At 46.4% G+C, this 13,115-nt stretch overlaps 2 protein-coding genes across 3 annotated transcripts in view; one reads left to right on the forward strand and one right to left on the reverse strand.

The window, feature by feature from the left end:
• rnf32 (ring finger protein 32) overlaps positions 1-6,867 on the forward strand; it is a 66,466-nt gene extending 59,599 nt beyond the window's left edge. For both annotated transcript variants that reach the window (XM_085987542.1, XM_085987543.1), the window contains 2 exons: positions 70-237; positions 6,550-6,867. In XM_085987542.1, the coding sequence (XP_085843668.1) occupies positions 70-237; positions 6,550-6,804 (423 nt within the window). In that variant the 3' untranslated portion in view covers positions 6,805-6,867. The remainder of the gene's footprint in view (positions 1-69; positions 238-6,549) is intronic.
• The window catches only part of lmbr1 (limb development membrane protein 1), a 261,948-nt gene that overhangs the window by 30,651 nt on the left and 218,182 nt on the right, over positions 1-13,115 (reverse strand). The gene's annotated exons all lie outside the window — the stretch shown is intronic.

Below are 13,115 nucleotides of genomic sequence, written 5' to 3' on the forward strand. Positions count from 1 at the left end.
AGCACCCGAACTGTTGATTTCTATTCTCTTTGTTAGTCTACTAATCAACAAATCTTTGTGATTCCACAGCTGCAAGAGATTAATGACAGGTTGGTGAGGTCGTGCGATATAAATATTGATGAACTCTTTTCTGAAATTGACCAGTCAGTGGCTGCAAGCAGAAGAGTACTACAGCAGTTTCAGAGGCAATGTGTTTGCACTATATCTGAAGATGAGTGGGAGCAAATACAGCGAAAGGTCAGTAACGTGAAATGTTTCACTTTTATTCAGATTAAGGAGCATAGGAAGCAGCTAATAATTCTGACTAGAGAGCACTTCTCCAGCATCAGTGTAATGTAAAATTATAGTTTAATGTTGAACATGCACTTACCTCAGAATTCAGGAGGGGGATTTTCCTCTCTTTTGGGGCTAGAGTGCTCTGTTTCAGGGTCACAGAGCAGGGTTAAAATGGGTAGGTAACCATTATGCTGGGTTTTCACCATCTACATCACCCAAGGATTTCCTGAGGATCCCTAGAGCCGGTATGCTCCAAGAAGGCACAGTCATGGAAATGGTGAGTTGTGTGTGTGCGCGCACACGTGTGTGGAGGGGTGTTAAACCAGCCCTCTGGTCTTATTTACTCCCCCAACACCAGCCAGGTGCCCATTTTGAGGAACACTCAGAAGAAGTGAGCCTTAGGCACTATGTTGAGCCCACCTAGATCCTGTAAGGAAAAGGTTCCTTTTTCCCAGGTCCATCTTAGTCCAGATAGCCTTAATTTCTCCTTATGTGGCTCGGTGTCAAATTTTTTGTCTTTTAATACTCCTGTGAATCGCCTTGGGATGTTTTACTACGTTAAAGGCGCTATATAAATACAAGTAGTTGTTGTTGTTAGAGCAGAGAAGACTAAGAGGAGATTTGATAGAGGTGTTTAAAATCATGAAGGGTTTACATGGAGTGAATAAGGGGAAACTGTTTCCAGTGGCTGAGGGGTCGGTGACCAGAGAGCACTGATTTAGGGTGATTGGCAAGTGAACCAGGGGCGACATGAAGAAAAACGTTTTTAATGCAGCGAGTGGTTGGGATTTGGATTGCACTGCCTGATGGGATGGTGGGCGCGGATTCAGTGGTGGCCTTCGGAAGGGAATTGGATAAATACTTGAGGGGGAGGAATTGCAGGGATTGGGGAAAGAGCGGGGAAGTGGGACTATAACTGTATTGCTCTTTGAAAGAGCTGGCACAGACTCGATGGGCTGAATGGCCTCCTTCTGTGCTGTACTATTCTATGATTGTATAGCAAGAAAATGAGCCTGGGGAAAAGGTAAGTAATTTCTCCTTACTGGTACTTGCTGCCATCCTCAGAGCTGGCGGCCCGCTGACTGCTGTGTTTGAACTGCAGCCAGAAGGCCCTGCCATCAGTTGGCAGCCACTAATGCTGGTACAAGCCTGCAGCAATAGTGGATTTCTAATCCCATTTCCTGCCAGTGTTGAAGGAGCATCTGGCCTAGGCTAATGTCCTGAACCCAAAAACAGATATCCTCAAGTCATGTAAGGCAGAGAGCACGTCTGGTGGAGTTCCTCCTGATGACTGTCCAGTTGAGGGAGGGAGGAAATTGGCCCTGGCATTTCTTTTATGCCACGTAGAAACTACTGTGGGAACTTGACTTGGTTTGGGATGTTGCCCCATTCAATGCTATAGCATCACATTAGTGCTACCATTAGTCTCTTGGCAGAATGTTAGAAATGGGCTAATGCATTATTTGGTAATGAGGAAGAATAAGTTTAATGATGGTGTCCTTGGCTGAAACCATATAGAGCCTACTTAACCAACCTAGTTCTGCATCTTGCTACATTACAATCATTACACCTTCAGTATGAACATTACCACACAGTAATTATACAGCATATTGAACACTCCTATTTCTCATCTACATGCTGCCCCTTGGCGACATCATCCGAAAACACAGCATCAGTTTCCACATGTACACTGATGACACCCAGCTCTACCTCACCATCAATTCTCTCAACCCCTCCACAGTCTCTAAATTGTCAAACTGTTTGTCAGACATCCAGTTCTGAATGAGCAGAAATATTCTCCAGGTAAACCAGGAAGACCGAAGCCATTGTTTTCAGTCCCCACCACAAACTCCATTCCCTAGCCACTGACTCCGTCTCTCTCCCCATCATCTGTCTAAGGCTGAACTACACTGTTCGCAACCTTGGGGTCATATTTGACCCTGAAATGAGCTTCCGACCACATATCCGCGGCATAACTAAGACCGCATATTTAACATCGCCCGTCTCCACCCCTGCCTCAACTCATCCACGCCTTCGTTACCTCTAGACTTGACTATTCCAATGCACTCCTGGCCTCCCACGTTCTACCCTACGTAAACTTGAGGTGATCCAAAGCTCGGCTGCCCGTGTCCTAACTCGCACCAAGTCCCATTCACCTATCACCCCTGTGCTCGCTGGCCTACATTGGCTCCTGGTTAAGCAACGCCTTGATTTCAAAATTCTCATCCTTGTTTTCGAATCCCTCCCTATCTCGGTAATCTCTTCCAGCTCCACAACATAGAAGATAGGAGCAGGAGTAGGCCATTCGGCCCCTCAAGCCTGCTCCGCCATTCAATGAGATCATGGCTGATCATCCAAATTCAGTACCCTGTCCCTGCCTTCTCCCCATATCCCTTGATCCTTTTAGCCTCAAGAAATATATCCAACTCCTTCTTGAATATATTTAATGAATTGGCCTCCACTGCCTTCTGTGGTAAAGAATTCCACAGGTTCACCACTCTCTGGGTGAAGAAATTCCTCCTCATCTCTGTCCTAAATGGCTTACCCCTTATCCTTAGACTGTGACCCCTGGTTCTGGACTCCCCGGCCATCGGGAACATCCTTCCTGCATCCAGTCTGTCCAGTCCGGTTAGAATTTTATAAGTTTCAATGAGATCCCCTCTCATTCTTCTAAACTCCAGCGAGTATAAGCCCAATCGACCCAATCTCTCCTCATACGTCATACCTGCCATCCCAGGTATCAGTCTGGTGAATCTTCGCTGCACTCCCTCCATGGCAAGAACATCCTTCCTCAGATAAGGCAACCAAAATTGCACACAATACTCAAGGTGTAGTCTCACCAAGGCCCTGTACAACTGCAGCTATACATCCTTGTTCTTGTACTCGAACCCTCTTGCTACGAAGGCCAACATACCATTTGCCTTCTTAACCACCTGCTGCACCTGCATGCTTACCTTCAGCGACTGGTGCACAAGGACAACCAGGTCACGTTGCACTTCCCCTTCTCCCAATCTATTGCCGTTCAGATAATAATCTGCCTTCCTGTTTTTGCCACCAAAGTGGATAACCTCGCATTTATCCACATAATACTGCATCTGCCATGCTTCTGCCCAATCACCCAACCTGTCCAAATCATACTGGAGTTTCTCGGCATCCTCCTCACAGCACACACGCCCACCCAACTTTGTGTCGTCTGCAAACTTGGAGATATTACATCTAGTTCCCTCGTCTAGATCATTTATATATAGTGAATAGCTGGGGTCCTAGGACCGATCCCTGCAGTACCCCACTAGTCACTGCCTGCCACTCGGGAGAAAAAAAGCCGTTTATTCCAACTCTTTGCTTCCTGTCTACCAACCAGTTCTTTATCCAAGTCAGTACCTTGCCCCCAATCCCGTGAGCCTTAACTTTACATGCTAATCTCTTATGCAGGACCTTATCGAAAGCCTTCTGAAAGTCCAAATACACCACATCCACTGGTTCTCCCTTATCTATTCTACCAGTTACATCCTCAAAAAATTCCAGTAGATTAGTCAAGCACGATTTACCTTTTGTAAATCCATGTTGACTTTGTCCGATCCTGTCACTGTTTTCCAAGTGCTCTGCTATTACATCTTTTATAATGGAATCTAGCATTTTCCCCACTACCAATGTCAGGCTTACCGGTCTATAATTCCCCGTTTTCTCTCTACCACCTTTTTTGAATAGTGGGGTAACATTAGCTACCCTCCAATCCATGGGAACTGTTCCAGAGTCTATCGAATTTTGGAAGCTGACCAGCAATGCATCTACTATTTCTAGGTCCACTTCCTTAAGTACCCTAGGATGTAGATTATCAGGCCCTGGGGCTTTATCGGCCGTCAATCCCGTCAATTTCTCTTACACCATTTCCCTATAAATACTGATTTCTTTCAGTTCCTCCCTCTCATTAGATCCTATGTTCCCCGACATCTCTGGGAGGTTATTTGTGTCCTCCTTTGTGAAGACAGAACCAAAGTATGTATTTAATTGGTCTGCCCTTTCTTTGTTCTCCATTATAAATTCCCCTGATTCTGACTGCAAGGGACCTACGCTTGACTTCACCAATCTTTTTTGCTTCACATATCTATAAATGTTTTTACAGTCAGTTTTTATGTTCCCTGAAAGCTTACTCTCATACTCTATCTTCCCCCTCTTAATTAATCCCTTTGTCCTTCTTTGCTGAATCCTAAACTGCTCCCAATCCTTAGGTTTACTGCTTTTTCTGGCCAATTTATATATCTTCTCCTTGGATCTTATGCTATCCCTAATTTCCCTTGTTAGCCACGGTTGAGTCACCTTTTTTGTTTTATTTTTATGCCAAACAGGGGATGAACAAATTCTGTAGTTCATCCATGCGATCTTTGAATGTTTGCCATTGCCTATCCACCGTCAACCCTTTGAGTAAGATTCCCCAATCAATCCTATCCAACTTGCGCCTCATACCATCGTAGTTTCCTTTATTTAAATTCAGGACCCTAGTCTCCGAGTCAACTACTTCACTCTCCATCTTAATGAAGAATTCTATCATATTATGAACGCTCCGACCCAAGGGGCTTCGCACAAGATTGCTAATTAATCCTTTCTCATTACATAATACCCAGTCTAAGATGGCCTGATCTCTAGTTGGTTCCTCGACGTATTGGTCCAGGAAACCATCTCGTATGCACTCCAGGAATTCCTCCTCCACAGTATTGTTACTAATTTGGTTAGCCCAATCTATATGTAAAGTCACCCATGATAACTGCTGTGCCCTTATTGCACGCGTCTCTAATTTCCCGTTTAATGCCATCCCCAACCTCCGCATTACTGTTTGGAGGTCTGTATACCACTCCCACTAATGTTTTCTGCGCCTTGGTATTTCTCAGTTCTACCCATACAGATTCCACATCATCAGAGCTAATATCATTCCTTACTATTGTGTTAACCCCCTCTTTAAGCAGCAATGCTACCCCACCTCCTTTTCCTTTTTGCCTATCTTTCCTGAATATTGAATACCCCTGGATGTTGAGTTCCCAGCCTTGGTCACCCTGGAGCCATGTTTCCGTAAACCCAATCATATCATATCCGTTTACCTCTATTTGCGCAGCTAATTCTGTCCTCGTGAGCATCCCTGATTATAATCACTCAACCATTGATGGCCGTGCCTTCTGTTGTCTTGGCCCCAGGCTCTGGAATTCCCTGCCTAAACCTCTCCTCCTTTAACACGCTCCTTAAAACTTACCTTTGACCAAGCCTTTGGCCATCTGCCCTAATTTCCCCTTATGCGGCGCGTGTCAAATTTTTTTGTCTTAATACTCCTGTGAAGCACTTTGGGACGTTTTATTACGTTAAAGGTGCTATATAAACACAAGTTGTTGTTGATGTTTGCTACGATAACCTATTGCCAGCAAAACAAAAAAATCTAAGGTATCCATTTGGATAGCACAAAATCCCATTTGATCCCATGTATGGAGATTTTAATAACTCATGAATTAAACATTTATCCTTTCATTTTTCCACTCGGAGTTGTCAGGATATGGAATGCTCTCTCTGAAAAGGTGGTGGAAGCTGATTCCATAAGTAATTTTAAAAGGGAGTTGGACAGGTGATTGAAGATGAGGAACTTACAGGGTTACAGACAAAAGGTCTGGGACTAAGAGTGTGAGGCTAAGAATGACTGCTCTTTCAAAGAGCCGGCACAGGCACGACGGGCCGAGTGTGGCCTCCTTCTGTGCTGTAAGTTTCTATGGTCCTGACTTTTCAAATAAAAGTTCTATTGTGCTGCACTGTTTGCTACTGTAAAATAAAATGTGTCCTGTGCTATGTATTGTTGAGGTAGATTCTGTAGGATTCTGCACAGGGGGATATGCATGGTTTGTTTTACAGGCACAGGCTAATGTGAAGAGTTCGGTACGTGATAGAAAATTACAGTATCCAAGACCTTAAAATCACATTATCGTACAAATGAGTTAACAAAATTACACTGATTACTGTACAGAAGCGTTAACCAGTTATTTTAAAGGGACTAACACTTCCAACAAAATAGCAGACTAAGGAATTTAATATGAACGCATTAAGCGTTCATTTGTTAATCTATGCACAGTGCAATTTCAAGGCCTAGGTATTTTAAAACCACATACTCAGCTAATATTGATTTGCCTGGAAGTTCCTCACCACCACCACCACCCCCACCCCCACCCCATGTTGTAGTCATATGGGAAATATGCACTCTTTGTTCTCGTGTTAAATGTGTGTTCTTTTAACTTTCCTCAGGCCATCCAGAGGGAGGTATTTGATTGTCCAATATGTATCACTCCATTGGATCACTTAAGCAACACAATGTGCCATGCTGCTGCTGAAGGGCCTGATGGAAGAGAGAAATGTGGCCAGTCTGTGCGGCAAACAGTGCTGCTGTCCTGCTCACACACCTTCCACTACACTTGCTTGAAAGCCTTTGAGGACTTCTCCGAGGGAGAGAAACACATTTGCCCATTATGCAGGTCTACCTACGAAAAGAAGATTTTGTGACTAATAAACTGTAACCTTCCATTCCTGTTCAGAATAAATACTTCCAAGGTGGGGTACTTAAAATCATTTCATTTAGATAGAATTTTATCATTCATTTCGTTGAGGAAAAATCAAATGTGCAATCTTTGGGCTCGATTTTAATAGCCCTGAGGAGGTGGGTCGGCAGCGAAAATCAGAAAAAATGACTTCAGACTGCCAACCCGCCCCCACACGATTTTCGTGTGCATCGGGTCAGCCGCTCCCAAACTGACCCGATGGGAACCGGTGGGACAGGTAGTTACGAGCCTGTTAACTGCCTTGCTAATCCTATTTTTATAGTGGTTTCCCATTTTCGTGCTTCTTGCTCCCGTTTCTCGTCTTGTCAGAAACACGCCAGCTGCAAGGAGACGAGTTTCTCGAAGACATGACTTGTAGTCATTGGTGCAGCACTTTACAAGCACTCCTGTAACATGGCTGACATTCAAATGCAACAACTTTTTTGTTGGAGGTTTGAGATAAGATTTTGCACATCTACTGACCTTGTGACTGTTCAAGCTGACACCCATCTTGTTGCAGTGTTACCAGATTGGAATATTTTCAGACCACTGAGTGTGCTTGCAAGCTTCTTGCCTCAACTGAAATTTATAGCAATGGGATGGGAGCCTCTCCTAGTCGTCAGATTCGGAGAAAAAGCAGCCGCTGCAGCACCACAACAGCAGCACCAGCACCACCAACCACCTCCTCACCCACCTGATGTGGCATTGGACACGGCAGCAGCCTCTGACAAAATTGCTGGCTGGGAGGCCAGCGATGGCATCACCATGGCCAGATTTTCTTCACTTGACGCTGTTAACCCTGGCTGCCACATGATGCGCCAGGTTGACACCATCCCACACCAGCACTGTGAAGCTTCCCTTTAGTGTCGATGGGCTGACAAGTGGCAAGTAACATTCGCACCACACAAGTGCCAGGCAATGACCATCTCCAACAAGCGAGACTCTAACCATCTCCCCTTGACATTCAATGGCATTACCATCGCTGAATCCCCCACTATCAACATCCTGGGGGTTACCATTGATCAGAAACTGAACTGGACCAGCCATATAAATACTGTGGCTACAAGAGCAGGCCAGAGGCTGGGAATTCTGTGGCGAGTGTCTCACCTCCTGACTCCCCAAAGCCTTTCCACCATCTACAAGGCACAAGTCAGGAGTGTGATGGAATACTCTCCACTTGCCTGGATGAGTGCAGCTCCAACAACACTCAAGAAGCTCGACACCATTCAGGATAAAGCAGCCCGCTTGATTGGCAGTCCATCCACCACCTTCAACATTCACTCCCTCCACCACTGGTGCACTGTGGCTGCAGTGTGTACCATCCACAAGATGCACTGCAGCAACTCGCCAAAGCTCCTTCAACAGCACCTTCCAAACCCACGACCTCTACCACTTAGAAGGACAAGGGCAGCAGACGCATGGGAACATCACCACCTACAAGTTCCCCTCCAAGCCACACACCATCCTGACTTGGACCTGTATCGCTGTTCCTTCACTGTCGCTGGGCCAAAATCCTGGAACTCCCTTCCTAACAGCATTGTGGGTGTACCTACACCATATGGACTGCAGCGGTTCAAGGCGGCGGCTCACCACCATCTTCTCAAGGGCAATTAGGGATGGGCACTAAATGCAGGCCTATCCAGCCAGCGACGCCCACATCCCATCAATGAATAAAAAGTCATTCCATGCACACACATCACTATAGCGGGGGTGGGGGCACTTATGACTGACCAATCACTGGAACTCAGTAAGACACTTCTCAATGTGTGCTCAGATCTGTCCAATAAGGGGCATTTTTGAAAAAAGATATTACACTGTATGACAACACATTACCAGAAACTTCACATGGACATTGGCTAAACCTCTCCAGTGCATACCCTTGTGTGTTGTTAATTGGTATGCTTGCAGTAGGATGAGGGCGAGTGTGAGGGGTGGCTAGTGAGATGGGGAAGTGATAAAGTAGGTAGAAAGGGTTGAGTGAAGGTTCAAGGTAAGTTGGTGTCCTGCAGAGGTCTCTTCCGCTCTTGAAAAGGGAAGAGAACCTCCCTACGTGCTGTGACTCCCTTCATAAGCATATGGAGGGAGTCATTGAAGAGCCTGGGTGCAAGTGTTCACCTTTGTGCAGTGATTGTCAGAGTTTCCAGCACCTCAATGCTGTCAAACACTGACAGATCAACTGTCAAAATAAGATTTAAGGAAACTGGCAGATGATGCCGACCCGCTTCCTGTTAATTGGCCAGTAAGTCTGCAGGGCCGGCTTAACAAGGCCAATCAAGGGAAAATCACGTCTGCAAAGCAGAGGCAGCTGGGGGCAGGACAGGAACCTGGAAACCAGCTGACCCGCCCCCATAATTAAATTAGCAGCCTTTATTCCTGTTCATTTTTCTTTTGAGTTCTTGATGAAATGCAAACACTTTGTAGTCAAATCAATGACAGTAAATTCTGAGATGGTCACTGACAGTTTCTCTTGCACTCCACTCCTAAAGCTAAAATTTATAAAATAATGAAAATATGAAAAGTTTGGCAATTTAAGGGAACAAAAGTCATGAACTTTTACCACTCGGTGTGCTCTCATTCCGCATATAATCCCCACACCCAATTTACAAATCCTGCGCAATCTGCTGCCTGTCTCCTCTATTCTCCCTTCCAACACAAACACCTCACCACCACCATTCCCCCTACCCTCCACTTTAAATATGGTCAGTCACCAATTGTATTTCTGTAGCAGATGACATGAGGAAGATTAACTGTATTAAATAACAGTCTCCTTGCTTACACCAAGACTACTGGAAGTGAAGAGAGAGCTTTCAAAAGGTTGGGACATTAGTTGGTATACGACCAGATTAAGGTCACTGGGTGGCACAGTTACGCAATTTGTTTTAAATGTAGAACGATGGTGCATTTTCTACTGTGGATTTCACATCAGCAGGAGAATGAAAAAACAAAGATCAAATCTGTGTGTGCTCTAATGGAACTTGAGTTTTATATGGATTTAATTTTTTGACAGCTGAATCAGACACGTTACAGGACAGGAGACTGCCATTTGGCCCATTGTGCCAGTTCTTTACAACAGCAATCCAAATCTAAAAGATGCAATGGTTACTGCATCAACGATTCCTTGCAGCACATCATTACATGTGCAAATAAATTTCTCTTCCCCTCTTCTCACTCTGACAATTTTAAATGATTGACTCCCTATCACTGTCCTCCCAACGAGAGTATATAGTCTTTTTTATTATTCATTCCTGGGATGTGGGTGTCACTGGCAAGGCCAGCATTTATTGCCCATCCCTAATTACCCTCGAGAAGGTGGTGGTGAGCCGTGCGGTTAAAATACTCCCATAGTGTTGTTAGGTAGGGAGTTCCAGGATTTTGACCCAGCGACTATGAGGGAACAGCGATATATTTCCAAGTCAGGATGGTGTGTAACTTGGAGGGGAACTTGCAGGTGATGTTCCCATGTGCCTGCTGCCCTTGTACTTATAGGTGGTAGAGGTTGTGGGTTTGGGAGGTGCTGTCGAAGGAGCCTTGGCGAGTTGCTGCAGTGCATCTTGTAGATGGTACACACTGCAGCTACGTGTGCACCGCTGATGGAGGGAGTGAATGTTTAAGGTGGTGGATGGGGTGCCGATCAAGCGGGCTGCTTTGTCCTGGATGGTATCAAGCTGCGAGTGTTGGAGCTGCACTCATCCAGGCAAGTGGAGAGTATTCCATCACACTCCTGACTTGTGCCTTGCAGATGGTGGAAAGGCATTGGGAGTCAGGAGTTGTGACCTGCTCTTGTGGCCACAGTATTTATGTGGCTGGTCCAGTTAAGTTTCTGGTCAACGGTGACTTCCCCCAGGATGTTGATGTTGGGGGATTCGGCGATGGTAATGCCATTGAATGTCATGGGGCAGTGGCTAGACTCTCGGGCCTAGAAATTCAGTGCCCTTAGCACCGATTTTGCGGCGCTAGAGGGCCTAGCGCTGCAATTGGTGCCGGTTCCTAAATTGCCTGGGGCCCTTCCGCGGCGGTAGACCGGTAGCGCTGCGCTGGCACCGATGACGTCATCGGTGTGCGCAGCGTCCCGGTTGCCGTGGTAACCCGGCCCCAAGCCGAAATTCAGTTGCGGCCGCCTCACCAGTGGCAGCCGCAACTAAGACTCCGGCAAACGAGTGTTGCCGGAGTCTGCGCCGGCGCTTTAAGGAGGCGCGGCGGCCGGCCGCCTGCCCGCAGCTCCCTCCCCGGACTTCTCCCTCCCCCCCCCCCCCCCGGAACAGATGCAAGCCCGGCACTTGTCTGAGGTGCCGGGCTCATTTTTGCAGAGATTTGCGCGGGCTGCGGCCGGGTGCAGGCAGCTCCTCCTTAACGGAAGGAGGAGGCCTGCACTTCCAGAGCCTGCCGCGCCGCAATGCGGCGCGTTGCGCCAGTTTTCAGGCGCTAAAACCCTTCAGTAGCGCCGGCAGCCGTTTGGGCGCGGCGCTACTGAATTTTTGGCGCGCGCAAAGGGACTTAGCGCCGGCGCTAACTTCCGGCGCTAAAGCCCTGGCGCAGCGCAAACTCAATTTCTAGGCCTCGCTTGCTGGAGATAGTCATTGCCTGTGGCACAAGTGTTACTTGCCTCTTATCAACCCAAGCCTGAATGTCGTCCAGGTCTTGCTGCACGCGGGCATAGACGGCTTCAATATCTGAGGAGTTGCGAATGGAACACTGCAATCATCAGCGAACATCCCCACTTCTGACCTTAGGATGGAGGCAAGGTCATTGATGAAGCAGCTGAAGCTGGTTGGGCCCAGGACACTGCCCTGAGGAACTCATGCAGCGGAGATGATTGGCCTCCAACAACCACAGCCATCGTCCTTTGTGCTAGGTATGACTCCAGCCAGTCTTTCACCAATCTTTCTATTAAAACTCTTCATAATTTTAAAAACCTTAATTAAATCTCCTCTTGGCCTTCTCTGCTCCAGTAGAAATAGTCCCAGTGTCTCAAGTAACCCCTCATAACTATAGTTTTCCATCCTTGGCGGCATCATCCTGATGAATTTGTACACTATGCCTTTCTGTAATGGGGCACCCAAAACTGCACATAGTACTATGTGGCCTAACCAATATTTCACTGTTCTAGATGTTACTCCATTACCTCAAATATGAAGCCTGCCTCCCGCGTTAGCCTGTCTATAGTTCCTCTCCTTAACCTATCCAGCCTGCGGCACAGGAATCAGTCTGGAGATTACCGTCCTTCAGGGCTCGTTTTGCAACCTGGTCCCCAACTTCTTAAATTCACTCTCCAAGACTGAAAATGTAATTTTATTTACATCATTGGTTCCAACATGAATGATAACTTTTGGCTGTCCTCTCTCCTCCCGGACATTTTTCCATCTGTTCCATGAAGTGCTTCACTCCAGCACCAGGGAAGCAACATACCATTTAGGGCTCCCAGTCACAATTCCAAAAAAAGGCCATCTCCCCATGACTATAGAATCCCTCCCATTACTAATTTCGTATTGTTGTAGGCTACCTGCCTCTCACCATTTAGCCCCCTCCCCACCCCCTGCCACAGTTTTGTTCAGGACCAACCTTCTCCGAGTCACTGTTGCTGCCCACCTCATACCTGTCCAAAACAACGTACCTATTGGACAGTTCCTGTAACTTGGGGTCCCTCCAGGTCCTGTCTCCCTATCCATGTGTCCTGAACTGTTTTGCACTGCTTTTTGGGTTACTACATTCTGGAGTACAATACAGAAAACCCACATCCTCGCTGATGGTGCAGTGTAGCCAATTGATGCTTGAACAGAGATCCTCTCCTCCAGATTCAACTTTCCAACACGGTGCAAATTTGTTGCTCTTGGATACACTGATGATTCATGATGGTCCACAATCACATTGGACACGCATCAGGTGTATTTCCTTTGCTGCCATCCCTATCAATCTGTTGAACTCTTTTTTAAAAAGCATTAGCCTGAATGCCGTCTAGTACCAAACACTTGCAAGAATCAAACTCCTCTCGTTCACCATACAATTATTATAGAAAAAACTGTCCAACTGCACCTCAAAGCTGAACTCTCGCCAAGACTAAACTCTAACCACCCTGGCATATTGCACCCCACCAACCTCTTGAAGCAATCGCGTAATCACTAATCGTTTATGGAGAACTTGAGTCATATCTGAAGGTCTCAAGTCTTATCCGGACTCTCACTTAGCTAGTGGTCAGGATGAGGGGTAAAAATTACACAGTATTTGTACTTGGTCACTGTTCAGTCCAGGGTAAGCATTAATTCCAATACTGCTCAGTCC

The sequence above is a fragment of the Somniosus microcephalus genome, chromosome 5 (assembly GCF_052327205.1).
Source record: "Somniosus microcephalus isolate GS21.2 chromosome 5, FLI_Smic_1.0, whole genome shotgun sequence".
NCBI lineage: Eukaryota > Metazoa > Chordata > Chondrichthyes > Squaliformes > Somniosidae > Somniosus > Somniosus microcephalus.